Consider the following 14,219-nt stretch of genomic DNA (forward strand, 5'->3'; position numbering starts at 1 on the left):
ACTTTGTCTTTTTTTTTTTTTTTTATCAAAATATAAATATTATAAAATAATTCGTAGACAACTACAACGGGTATATCGGGGGAAATTGTAGTAACTGGTCAACAGATAATATAATGAAACTAAAGCAAAATAAAAGCATAAAGTCCATACGAAAAATACGAAACTTGGGCTACTCCCAAACCCTAGTACTGAGTCCATCGGATCTTCTTCACGTGTGCATATATAAGGCTGCCCGGTTGTCCCCTTACCCTCGAAACGGCCAGTTCCCGATGCTGGCCAAACATTGCCGAATAAACATGCGTTTAGATCTTCTTAGTTAGCTCACTCGGATAAGTTTCGAATTTTCACTAATTCCGACCCACCCTCCCATATGTGATAAACAATCCTTGCCAGCACACATCGTTTTGTTTTGCTACGGTACGATTTGCCCCGAACTTCTTTCTTGAGCCATTTAAGTGTTGCATCCAATGTGGTCGGCTGCTGGGTCTCCTCAACCATACCCTAATTTTGTCCCACACTTCCCTTGACGTGCTGCATCGGAAAAAGAGGTGTGCCCTATTTTCGTTAACGATGCCACATAAGGCACATTTCGAGTGTTCGATTGGAGCGCCCATTCTTTCCAACCGGTTCATCGTGGCCATGCGATCCAGAGTTGCCATCCATAGAATAAACGAGTTTGGCGGCGGTGGAGAAAGGTCGGATATTTCGGAGAGAGAGTTAAGAAATTTAGGTGGAGAGGTGAAGAAGAGAGGAGATGAAAGTGATAGGTGGAGACAAATAATTAGATTTAGAGTTATAGTGGTTTAGGATATTTTTGTCTTCTCAAACTAGTTCAGGGGGTCTCACAAATTAAAATTGTAATTTGGGTGTGGGCAAAATATCAATATTCCCCAATTTACGGGTATTGCATATTATCTCATAAAAATACACTACAAGAAATTTTATATTTCACAACGAAATATTTTGTTGTTGAATGGGTAAAATTTCGTTGGCAATACAATTCGCAACAATTTTTTGTTGTTGCCAAGTTCGTCGTCAAAACCTCGTTACTAAAAGTTCATGGCAACGAAAATCAAAATTCGTTGTGCATACACTATTATAGCCAACGAATCTATTTCGTCACCAAAAATATATCGTTGCAAATACGTTTATAATCTAAAACGAATTTGTTCCGTTGCCAACTATAATTCGTTGCCAATACATTTATGAATACACAACAAATTTATTTCGTCGCCGATGTATTTAGTATACCAACGAATTTATTCATTGCAAAAATATATGTATGCACAACGAACTTATTTCGTTGGAAAAGAGATATGTAAATTAATGGTTGGCTTTTATATTGGAGCCCGACCCGACCCACATCCGTGGATCCGACCCTCGGACCACCCCGGCCTTTGACCTTTGGACCACCAACCTATTCGGAATCAGTTTGCTGGGTCGAACCAAATACGTTTATAATCTAGAACGAATTTGTTCCGTTGCCAACTATAACTCGTTGCCAATACATTTATGAATACACAACAAAATTATTTCGTCGCCGATGTATTTAGTATACCAACGAATTTATTCATTGCAAAAATATATGTATGCACAACGAATTTATTTCGTTCTTGGGCAACAACACATTTGTGTAAATAAACTTCAAATAAATTTATAAAAACTAAATAGACAAGGTAAAATGATTAAAAAAGTTATATAAATAATGTCAAATTAAATTATATAAATAAATAATATTGAGTCATAACGAAAAAAAAAAAAATATATATATATATATATATATATCCATTTAATAACATTACTGTAAATTAAAATCAAGAAAAAAAAGTTGGTTTATAAATTGGCAACGATTATATTTTGTTGCCAAATCTCGTGGAGCATTTCCAACAAAAAAAATTGTCGTCTTTCTTCACTTATTGGTGACAAAATAAATTTGTTGCTGTTGTGAATGTATTTACTACAATTTTATACCGTAGCAAAAAGAAATACTTGTTTGCAACAAACAAAATTGTTGTCTTTCATGAAATTCGTTGCGAAATATATATGATATCATTCGCAACAATATATTTCGTTGCCTAAGAGATTCAAAGGCAACAAAAACATCTTGTACAAAAACGTTAATCTTTAGCCACAAATACTATATTTCGTTGCTAAAATATAACTATTGGCAACAAAATTAATTTCGTCGATAAAGAAATCGTTGCCTATTTTGCATTTTCTTGTAGTGATAAGGGCAAATTACAGTCAACCCCCTAACTATATATTGTCTTACACGTCCACCTTTACGGTGTCAAATTTACCTACTAAATGAGGGGTTCTTTTGTAAGAAAATACGTAGTTCAAGGGGACGGTTATAATTAGCCACACATGAAGGATTTTTCCGTAATTTATAATATTATCTCAAGAGGGGGACCGTTATTTGCCCAAAACATAACTATTCTATTTTTGTTTTTCCTTTTTGTATAAATATTTGTTATTTGCTATATGAGAAGTGCACACACACAGACAAACACATACATTTGAAAATCAAACAATTACAAAGTCAAATTTAGAACAAACAAAGCAACGTAACTAAAAGACTCGCAAACATAACAAAAACCCGAATCCCGCCTTCAGAAGCCGCCGATTTGAGCCTAATATCCTCTTTCTTCATTTTCATCCCAGAACCATCAACCTCCACCTCAGCTCCAACCCTCATGTTTTTCCTCTTTGGATACCAAAACCATAACTTAACCCTCGGCCGCGCCACCAAGTCAACCCTGAAAACCGCGGCCGGCCCATTATTCAAAACCGCCTTCGCGGCCGTCAACCACTGCAACCCATTAGTCTCCACCACTTCCCGCGCGTTGACCGTCGTCCCCTGCCCCTGATAGAAGGTGGGGACCACATAGTTCGCGACCGCGCTTCGACCGTACGATAATGTGAGGTTGACATCTCCGTAACGTACACTGTGATCCGTCAAGACGTTCTGGAAGGCGATATCGAAGAAGAGGCAAGGGTTAATAATTGTATTGGTATTGTTCGAAATGCTATTTTGGGAAAGATCAAGAGCCGGAACGTAGAATTCGTGGAGGTAACAATATTGGCCTACGAGATTGACGCTTAGGGCAGTCCACATTGTGATTACTAAGATGGCTAAGCAGCATAAGCAGTGACATGGATTGGTAGAGCACCCAAATAATGAGCCGAAATGATCATCCATTGTTGGTGGTGGTATAAGAGAAGATGTGTTTAATTTATATAGATCACTATAATTGTTATATAAACACAAATGGGAACATCCACTTTGTATTTTTTTTCTAATAAAGAATCTGCGATGAATTGTTTATATAGGTGTACTGAGTAAACCGCAGTATTTTAGCGTAATAGCTCGTACGCCACAAAAGAAATGTAAATCCTACTACAAATAAGTAACAATAACTCGACTTAGAAAACATTGACAAAGGAACTCAAATTCAAATCATGTGACTTTGTGTACTCTGTGTGCTCTACCAATTAGACCACCCTTACGGAGTATTTTGTATTTTTCAGAATAATGGAAAATGGGTTGGCATTTGGATGAAAGATCAGCCCCCCACGAATTGAGTTAAACAACAAAAAAATCAATAATACACATCCAATGTTTCTTGTGGACTACGTCATTAAGATCCAAAGCTACATGTCAATACATCCCTTGAATGCAGAGGCGGACCTAGGGGGTTTTGGGTGCAATATTTTTATGGGTTTAAAGTATATAAAATTTAAATTTTGGGTTTGGGTGGACTAAAGTACGTAAATTAATAATAAATAATACAATTAAAACAAATGCTAAATATTTTTTTTCCAGCAAGGACGCCCCCCAAGATACATTGTGGGTCTGCCCCTGTTAGTATGAATCTTGTAACAGAATGACAATGCTAGTTATTCATGTCTTGTATAAATAGATGTACTGTGCAATGGAAATTCACAATTCACATAACAGAGTTCAATTTGCAAAGCTTATTGCGTCTGTCTATTTTCATTTCAGCTCCTACTATTTAGTTCTAAATTGATTTTCATACTCTACAAATCTACGTATAATCGAGTATAAAGTTCATATGCCCGCATGGGTGTAGCTGAACTGGTTCCGGAGGTGGTAAGTTGGAGCAAGGTCCTAGGATCGAATCCTGGCAGCCACAGTGTGGGAATTTCAACTCCAATGAGATTGGTTCCTTGTGGGCACCAGTTCCGAGTCCGCTACCTAGGGGTGGGCATTCGGGTCGGGTTATTCGGGTATAACCCGACCCGGTTGGGTATTACCCGACCGGGTCGGGTAATTTTTTACGTAACCGGGTTTTTCCCGGGTTCGGGTACCCGGTGCTCCCAAACCGGGTCGGGTCCGGGTATTAGAAATCCTACCCGGGTACCCGATCGGGTACCCGGTTGAATTTTTTTTTTTTTTTTTTTTTTTTTTTTTTAATATATATATATATATATATATATATATATATATATATATATATATATATATATATATATATATATATATATATATATATATATATATATATATATATATATATATCTATATATACATATATATATATATATATATATACTGTCACTGATATACATATATATATCTATATATACATATACTGAATTACTGATATATATATATATATATGTATATCAGTGACAGTATATATATATATATATATATATATATATATATATATATATATATATATATATATATATATATATATATATATATATATATATATATATATATATATATATATATATATATATATATCTATCTTAAGTAAATTTAGTTATTGTTTATTTAAAAAAAAAAAAAAAAAAAAAAAAAAAAAAGAGGAAAATAGCAAAACCCGAACCCGACCCGAACCCGACCCGAGATAACCGGGTACCCGGTTGCCGGGTACCCGGTTATTTCGGGTACCCGGTTATTTCGGGTCGGGTTCGGGTAATTTTTTTTTTGCAAAAAACCCGAATAACCCGAATAACCCGACCCGACCCGAATGCCCACCCCTACCGCTACCTTAACGGGCCGTTGAGTTACCATGATTTACATTCCTCCATCAATCCTTGTCGGGCCAAGGGATGGGGGCCCTGGGGGCGAGGGATTTCGCATTTTGGAGCGAGTATAAAGTTCATATATATATATATATATATATATATATATATATATATATATATATATATATACATAAAAGGTTTGTAAAATTAAGTCAGAATTTTCTCTCTATATATTTTTATTTTATTATGGCTGCAATCGAAAAACAAAGATTTCAAATCCTTAATGTTACCGACAGTAACTTTTTATCTTGGCGCTTAAATATCAAATTACACCTCCAAGGACTAGATCTTGTGAAAATTTTGGATTTGATAGATATCAAGGAGGTAAACAGGAAAGATATACAATATGAGGCAAATGCTATGATTTTTATTCGCCGTCATCTTTTCGAGGGTTTGAAAGACGAGTATATACAATTGGAAAGATCATCGAAAATATGGCAAAAACTCAAGGAGAGATTCGATCACACAAAGATTGTGATCCTTCCACGGGCTCAATATAATTGATAGCACTCTGCATAACTTCAAATCTATTGCGGACTGATGTATCTAAATGGGCTTTAGGCCCACTTAACCTAGTAGGGGCCCAACTAAGGGAAAAAGACAAATTGATTCTCTACAAGAAATAAGCAATCAAGTTCACCTAACTATAAATATGAGGTATAGCTCACTTGGTAAGATAACTCTTTGACGGATGATATTTAAGAATCTGCAAAATATCAAGCCGAATATCTAACTTGAGTGTCGGAGTGTAATCGTCGGGCCCACCCCGGCAAGTCTCCAATTCTCAAACCTCGCTTCACTCTTCATCTCGTAAACTCTAGCCATCTAATTCTAAAATATCGTTCAATCGCGTAAACCCACTCCCAAAATTTCAATCAAATTTGCATTGTTGTTCGAAACCATAACACATTCGAACTTGTAAACCCATAAAAATTAGGTTAAGGGCAGTTTATAAAAAAGATGGATATACGTGGTTTTAATGTGTTATGTGGCAAAAATCAGGGTGATAGTGCTTGGCAAATTAAGAGCTATAATTCAACTCATAAATTCCCAAAGTCCCAAAACCAAAGTTCAAAGATATCAACTTTGAAGAAACTTAGCAAAGTAAAAAAATATTGCTCGATTGTAATGTTCCAACTCCACAAATGTTTAATTTGAAAATTTGCAAAATTAGGGTTGGGCGATCTTGTTGTTACGGAATTTCACCTTCATTTGAGGCTTCGTATGAGAAATTTGGGGGTAGTGTTTATGCGTTCATGTTGAATGAATTAGAAGTAATGAAAAATTAGGGATTTCCAAATTGAAATAAAGGGAGAGAATGATGTGTCACTCCACGTCATGTTTTCCGCCATATCGGCTTAGGGTGTAAGCCAAGTCAACTTTTTATGGCCAAATCGACATCACGTGAGCCACACGAGATATTTTTGTCCAAGCTAACTGACGAAGTTAACGGCTGAACGTAAATTGATAAAAAGTGGCAAGTTTGAAGATATATTTAGTGGATAAAAAAAATTGAGGATGAAAATCGTTTTAGTGACAAAGTTCATGGACATAAAATATAATTTTTCCTATGAGTAAGTATGTATACATATTTATTTATTAGAACAGTCAAACTTACGGGATAATTACATTTTTTGTCCCCATACTACATATCGAAATTAATTTTAGTCTCTATATTTTTCTTACCATGATTTAGTCCTCAAACAAAACATTTTTTTTACATTTTCAGTCCGTCATTTAATCTTGGAGTCAGTTTGGACAAAAAAAGCACGTGTGGAGCACGTGACACTACACTTCAACCACCTTTTTTACATATATTGTTTACTTAGCCCCAATATCACATCAATTCTTACAATTTAGTCCACAAAAAATAAAATACGAATAAATCTACTAAAAAGGTTAAATGATAAAAAAAAGTAGGAGGGTTTTAGCAATTCAATTTGTTCATTATATTTTATTCACAAATATTATTTATTTCTTAATTTAATATTTTATTTCCATAACATTAATTAATTTGATTAAACCAACTTTTTATTAGCCAGTTATTTTTAATTTTATATATATTATTTATTTCTTTGTTTAGTAATTATTAAAAATAAAAATAAAAATGTAAAAGAGAACTAAACATATATTGTAATTTAAGAAATATTGTTTTTAGTTGTGTATACAATAAAATCGATTTTGCCTAATTTTATAAATACTATGGTATTTTTTATTTCATGTTAAAAATATTTTATTATCCTTTAACAATTATTCAATACTATTACAAATTTAAAGAAACCTTTTATCTTCTTCCCCTTCCACTTCCCCTTCCCTACCCCAAACAACTTGTTCATCCACCGGTCCAGATCAGCGGCGGTACCGAACACTACATATCCTTTGTTGGAAGCACCATTAATGAAACCACCGTCACCGACAAGGCCATCGCCGTCATCCAATGGGTTCAAAAAATTACCGCCGCGCACAGCGAAACCCCTGCGGTGGTGTCAATATTTTCTTTACAAAATATAGATTTTTTTTTCAATTTTTATTGTGATCCTTGGGGAAAATTATAGTTTATGTCCCTAAACTTTACCACTAAAACGATTTATGTCCTCAAATATTTCAATCCACGAAATATGTCCTCAAACTTGCCACTTTTGATCACTTTATATTCTGCCGTTAACGTTGGGCCTGTGTCTTCTTTCTCGATGGCAGCAAGAAGAGGAAGAGGTGGGCGTGGAAGAAATAACCCAATCATGGAAAACTTGGGTGATGAACGAAATGTTGAAATTCAAACTCTCCGGAGACAAGTTGAGGAGTTAACGTTGCGTCTCGAGCGTCAGGAAGCTAGAAGTGGACGAGGTTCCAGTCATTGTTATTCCAGTGATGACTCAGAGCTAACAAATCCTTTTGCTGAGAGCCAACATCAAAATTTTGGTAGAAGAATGTCATATCCTTCGGACACTCTAAAGGTTGATCTACCAGAATTCCAGGGACGCCTTCAACCGGAGGAGTTTTTGGATTGGCTTAGTGCTGTAGAGAAATTCTTTGAGTACAAAGAAATTCCCGAGAATCAAAAAGTGAAGTTGGTGGCGACCGGGCTCCGCGGTTATGCATCCTCTTGGTGGGATAAGGTACAAGATATGAGATTAAGAAAAGGAAAGCCGAAGATTGCTTCATGGGAAATAATGAAAGCACGATTACGAGAAAATTTTCTACCCCTGAAGTTTGCTCAAAATATATTTATGCAATTTAATACTTTACAACAGGGCAATAGAAGTGTGGTTGACTATACAGAAGAATTTTACAAATTAATGGCTCGTTGTGACAATCAAGAGTCTGAAGATCATCTTATTGCAAGATATGTTAATGGCTTGATACTACCCATTAGAGATGAAGTGGAGTTGCAGCAAGTGTGGAAGTTAAACGACGCCTATCAATTGGCCTTGAAAGTTGAATCAAAGTTATCAAGACGGGGTGCGAGGAAGTTTGTGGATATTCAAAGCCTCTATCCATCCAAAACCGAACTTTCCAATCAAAATCTCCCTAACAGAGGCTAAAGTGAGAATAATTCAGCAGCAAACAAAGCTAAACCTGCCAATTGTTTCAAATGCGGCCAACCTGGACATTACATGAATGAGTGCCCGAAGCGGAGGAGTGATGCTCGTATGGGGCTTGTGGGTGAAGAAGGAACGGAAAAACAAATAGAAGAACCAGAGCCAAAATATGATGAAGATGCCAATTATGAGCGCGAAGAGATTGAGCCAGAGGAGGGAGAATGCTTGGTAATTCAACGAGTTCTTGCTGCCCCCAAGTAGGGGTGGGCATTCGGGTCGGGTCGGGTCGGGTTATTCGGGTTATTCGGGTCGGGTTATTCGGGTTTTTTGCAAAAAAAAAATTACCCGAACCCGACCCGAGATAACCGGGTACCCGGCAACCGGGTACCCGGTTATTTCGGGTCGGGTTCGGGTCGGGTTCGGGTTTTGCTATTTTCCTCTTTTTTTTTTTTTTTTTCTTTTTTTTTTAAGGTATAAATATATATATATAGAAATATACATATACATATACTGATATACATATATATTATATATATATATATATATATATAGACAGATACATACACTGATATACATATATATATTTATATATATATATAGACATATACTGATATACATATATATATATATATACACAGACACACAGACATATACATATATATACATACAAACATAGACATATATATATATATATAGTATGTATTACAGACATATATATATATATATATCTTTATATATATATAAAAAAAAAAAAAAAAAAAAAAATTTTTTAAACCGGGTACCCGATCGGGTACCCGGGTAGAATTTCTATTACCCGGACCCGACCCGGTTTGGGATCACCGGGTACCCGAACCCGGGAAAAACCCGGCTACGTAAAAAATTACCCGATCCGGTCGGGTAATACCCGACCGGGTCGGGTTATACCCGAATAACCCGACCCGAATGCCCACCCCTAGTTGACACTATATTATTTTATGAAGGGGTAATTGTACTAGAAGTTGCGTATGAAGAATTTTATTATAATATTCATAATTTAAGAGGTGACGTGGCCACGGGTCGGACCCAACACGGAAAAGGACCTGCCCCGCCCGATCACCTTCGACCCGGACCCGAGTTAGCATGGGTCGGTTTCAGTGGCGAATCCAGGATTTTAATCAAGGGTGTTCGAAATTTAATAAAAAAGAAATATATAAATAATACACATGGAATTTTTTTTTTAAAATACTACCGTTTTGATATACAAATAAAAAGTTCTAAAATATCTTTCGACGTGGTCCCATTTCTTGGAAAAAAGTCACCACTTCGTCGACACTAACATTATCTAATATATCATTTTCAATGTACGACACCAAAATATCATTCAACAATTGATCCCCCATACGATTGCGTAATTCTGACTTGACAATCTTCATTGCAGAAAATACCCTTTCCACTGATGCGGTTGCAACCGGCAAAATTAATGACAACTTCAATAGCAAGTACACCAATGGATAAGTAATATTTTTTCTCTTTGCAACCAACTTCTCAGCAAGTCTACTAGCCCCCACCATATTTGAAAAGTCTTGATCACTTCTAACATCTCTAATAAAATTTTCAAGTTGATTTTCAAGCACGATAAGACCACAATCATCAAACTCGTTCGGATAAAATCCAGCTAATTTCACCAAAGCATTTTTATCAAAAGCAGAGAACGAATTACTTGGATCAAAACACGATATCAAACTAAGTAACTCCGTATTGATATTATCAAAACGATCTTCAACTTTCAACTCTGAAAGTTGAAGATCTATGACTGTGTAAAGCACCTCAATATTCAAGTTTGTAATTTGTGTACCTCTTCGGGATACTCTGCCATCTCTTGAGTAAAGTAGAAAATTATCATCCATGTTTGGGACAAGAATGTCATGCTCAACACAAAATTCTGAAGTTTCTTGCAACAATTTGCCCCAACCATCTTCTCTCAATTCTTGTAGTCGATCTTTAGCAAAAGTAACAAGTTTCATGGCATTAGCAAGGTCTTGGTCTTTTTTCTGCAATGCTTGTGATAAATCATTTGTGATTCCCAAGACTGATCTCATTAAGTGCAAAACAAAGGCAAACTCAAAACACTCAATATTTCATAAAAGAATTGTGGCTTGTCCACAATGAGCAACATCATCACTATTATTTGCTAAATACTCTAGTACATCAACCACCGACGAGAACAACTTAATCATACTCAAGATTGTGAAATAATATGAATTCCAACGTGCATCTCCCGGCCTTTTTAAAGTGGGTTCTTGATTCAAAGCACTACCCGTTACAAAATTATCAAAAGAAATCTTTTCGCACAGTGTTTCAAATTGTTTCTCCCGAAGCAACTCTTGACGTTTACAAGAACCTCCAATAATATTTGCTAACATTGCAAGAGAACCAAAAAACTCACATAATTGCTTATTCTTCTTAGTAATTTGCACAAGAGCCAACTGAAGTTGATGAGCAAAACAATGGACATAAAAAGCAGACTTGTTTTCTTTCAATATTAAACTCTTCAAACCATTAAACTCTTCTTGCATGTTACTAGCTCCATCATAACCTTGGCCACGCACACGTGTCAAGCTCAAGCCAAATGCCGTAAGAAGAGACTCAAGAGAAACTTTCAGACATCGTGCAGTAGTGTTTGGAACATGAACAACGCCAATAAAACGTTCAATAATTTTCCCTTCACCGTTCACATAACGTAAAGCAAACGGCCATTTGTTCTTTAATGGAAACATCACGTGCCTCGTCAACTAGTAATGCAAAGAAATCATCACCAATGTTACAAATAATAGCTTTCAAGACAAAATGAGCAAATGAACTGATAATTTGGTTTTGAATATTTGGTGCTTTCTTTATGCAATTTCCCGGAGAGTTATCCAAAAAAACTCGATTAATTTCATCGTTGTCTTCCGCCATAACCTTGATAAGCTCAACAAAATTACCTTTATTTAACGACTCATTTGATTCATCATGCCCCCGCAATGCAAGTCCTTGCCGTAAGAGATATGTTATGGCCTTATTCATTGTACGCAACCGAATGTAATACTCACGTTTAGATTCTTTAGTTTTGTTCGCAAGAGGAACATCTATGTGACATTTATTATTCATTAAATCTTGACAAGCCATGTAGCAATGATGATGAACGCTATCATGATTTCCCTCGTGTGTTCTCAAACTCTTTTTCTTGTGCCAATTCTTATAACCTTCACCAACAAATTTATCACCACCCCCTTTTGCACTATCGCCAACCTTAAAAAGATAGCAACATAAGCAAAATACCTCATCTTTACTTTCACTATATTCCAACCAACTACCAAATTCATTGTACCAATCCGCACTAAATCTACGTTCTTGTCCATATAAAGTAGATTGAGGAAATGTATGGAGTCGAGGTTGACAAGGACCTTTTTGTAAGTAAGCTCTCCGGATAGTTTCAAGCTCTTTTGAAGTCTTAGCAAGAACACTAATAGGCAATCTTAATCCCGGGTCGGCCTAAATAGTGTTCACATTAACTTCTATTTGCAATTGAGAGTGAATATCTTGAACTTGTTCTTCTTGGACGATATCATTAGTTGGCCTTCCAATATTCACATTATCATTTGATATTGATGGTTCTTCTAGCCGAGGGCGTTTTGTCTTTGTCACAAATCGATCTAGTTTCTGAAAATAAATATAATTAGATAAAAAAAAATAGAAGTTTTTATAATAATTAAAAATGGATGGAATCACTACATAATGTGGTGCACGTGCAAAGTGCATATATCCTTTGATTTTGCAATTAAAAATTCCACTTGAAATTACAAATTTATATCCTCATGTCTCTTTCTTAACTGACTCAAATACTTTCAGATAACTGCCCCCCCCCCCCCCCCCCCCCCCCCCCCCTCTCTGTAACAGAAGTAGAACTGACTGTAGAAACCTTAATTTTAATTTTTTTATTTTATTTTCTTTCAACCCAATTAAAAAATCCCCTTTTACTAAATTAATGAAATTGTTGCTAACCAGTTGCGTCATAGGGGTGGATTGGTGGCGGAAATCATGTGTTGTTTGATCGGAGTTGACGAAGGGAGAAGTAAACCGCGATCGTTTTTTTTTTCAACTTTTTGGTGAAGCGTTTGTGTTCTCTGTTTTTATATTTCGTTACTGGAGAGAAGTGTAAAACAGAGGAAAAAAGCCTTCTGGATTATGGACTCTGTTTGTGGGTAAGGTTATATTAATTTTTACTAAATTTCAATTTAACCCCATTAGTTATAAATATCAAAAAAAAAACCCAAAATTATTATATATATATTTTTTTTTTTTTAAATCCAATGGTGTGCAACTGCATACCCTAGGACCATGCTAGATACACCACTGGTCGGTTTTGGGTCTTATTTTTGTGGATCCGATACCCGGCGAGCTTGGTTTTTGGGGGGGGGGGCGCTACTCGAGGACCCGAATTTAATTGAAGGAATTATGTCCAAAAATGTTTCAAATGGGGCGATACTCGGGTCTCTTGCATATATTTTGATAGTACTAGCCAATAGGCCAAATAAGATATTTAATAGTTAATTATTTAGCAATAAATGTATATAATAAAATAATTTAATTGAACTCATAAAAAAATTAATTGAGGTAAACTAATGTTAAATAAATTATTAATTTTCATATGCATTGTTATTCAATAATTTTAATTTATTTATTTTTAAAGACTTCAAATTAAAGACTCACGCTTCTACATCCACAACTCTATGTTCGAACCCGATCTATCATTGATTATTTTTAAAAATTAATATTATTGATAATAATTTGATAAAATTGAAGATCTAACCCATAAAAACTTAATTTAAAAGGAAAAAATAGCAATAACCTCATCTAGGAAATGTAGTTAAGGGAACCCCCTCTCCCAAAAATAATTTGAGAAAACCCCCTAGCTAATACCCCACTAGCCACCAAATAAATTAGAGATAAACCCAAGTCCAAATCATTCTTTGACATTCCCCCCTGGAGAAGCGAAAGTACTATACTACCCTTATATGCAATTTTCGGCCAAACTGCATCAGCATATATGGTCCTGCATTTATCATTTTCGCTGATTTATTTATTATTTTTTTTTTATATATATAAACCTGTTTGTTAAATATATATATATATATATATATATATATATATATATATATATATATATAATTTTTTAATTTTTTTTAAATTAAAAAAAAATTAATTTTTCTTTTTTAATTTTCAAAACAATATGTTTACAATACTGAAAATAACTACATGTAACTATAGTACCTATAGTAATTCATAGTTATGTTCGTTTTTTGTCCCCATGCTTTTAGTCGATCAATTATATACACACATGAATACTGACTTATACAAAATAAATTCATAAAACCCCAACAAAAATTTACAAATTTCAATATTTTTATTATAAATACCATCAGAATCAATAAAATACAAATAAAAAATACACAAATATACGCATATGTAACTACATGTTACTAAAGTAATGTATAGTAATGTATACAGTCTGTTGAACAAATCAGATGTAACTTCAAAAAAAAAATTGACATCTTCAAGGAAAGGATCAATGGCATTCATTAAGCTGCAATTGCA

At 34.9% G+C, this 14,219-nt stretch overlaps 1 protein-coding gene across 1 annotated transcript; it reads right to left on the bottom strand.

Annotated features, from left to right (window-relative positions):
* Nucleotides 1–2,548: 2,548 nt before the first annotated feature.
* Nucleotides 2,549–3,118, bottom strand: LOC148765629 (protein NDR1-like). The gene has a single exon (XM_088811858.1). The coding sequence runs from the start codon at nt 3,116–3,118 to the stop codon at nt 2,549–2,551; it is 570 nt and encodes a 189-aa protein (XP_088667984.1).
* Between the last annotated feature and the right edge of the window lie 11,101 nt (nt 3,119–14,219).

The sequence above is a fragment of the Erythranthe guttata genome, chromosome 13 (assembly GCF_056151865.1).
Source record: "Erythranthe guttata isolate IM_541 chromosome 13, IM_541, whole genome shotgun sequence".
Classification (NCBI taxonomy): Eukaryota; Viridiplantae; Streptophyta; class Magnoliopsida; order Lamiales; family Phrymaceae; genus Erythranthe; species Erythranthe guttata.

Coding starts and splice junctions, on each gene's coding strand:
- LOC148765629 (XM_088811858.1), bottom strand. CDS start 3,118: ATGTGGACTGCCCTAAGCGTCAATCTCGTAGGCCAATATTGTTACCTC.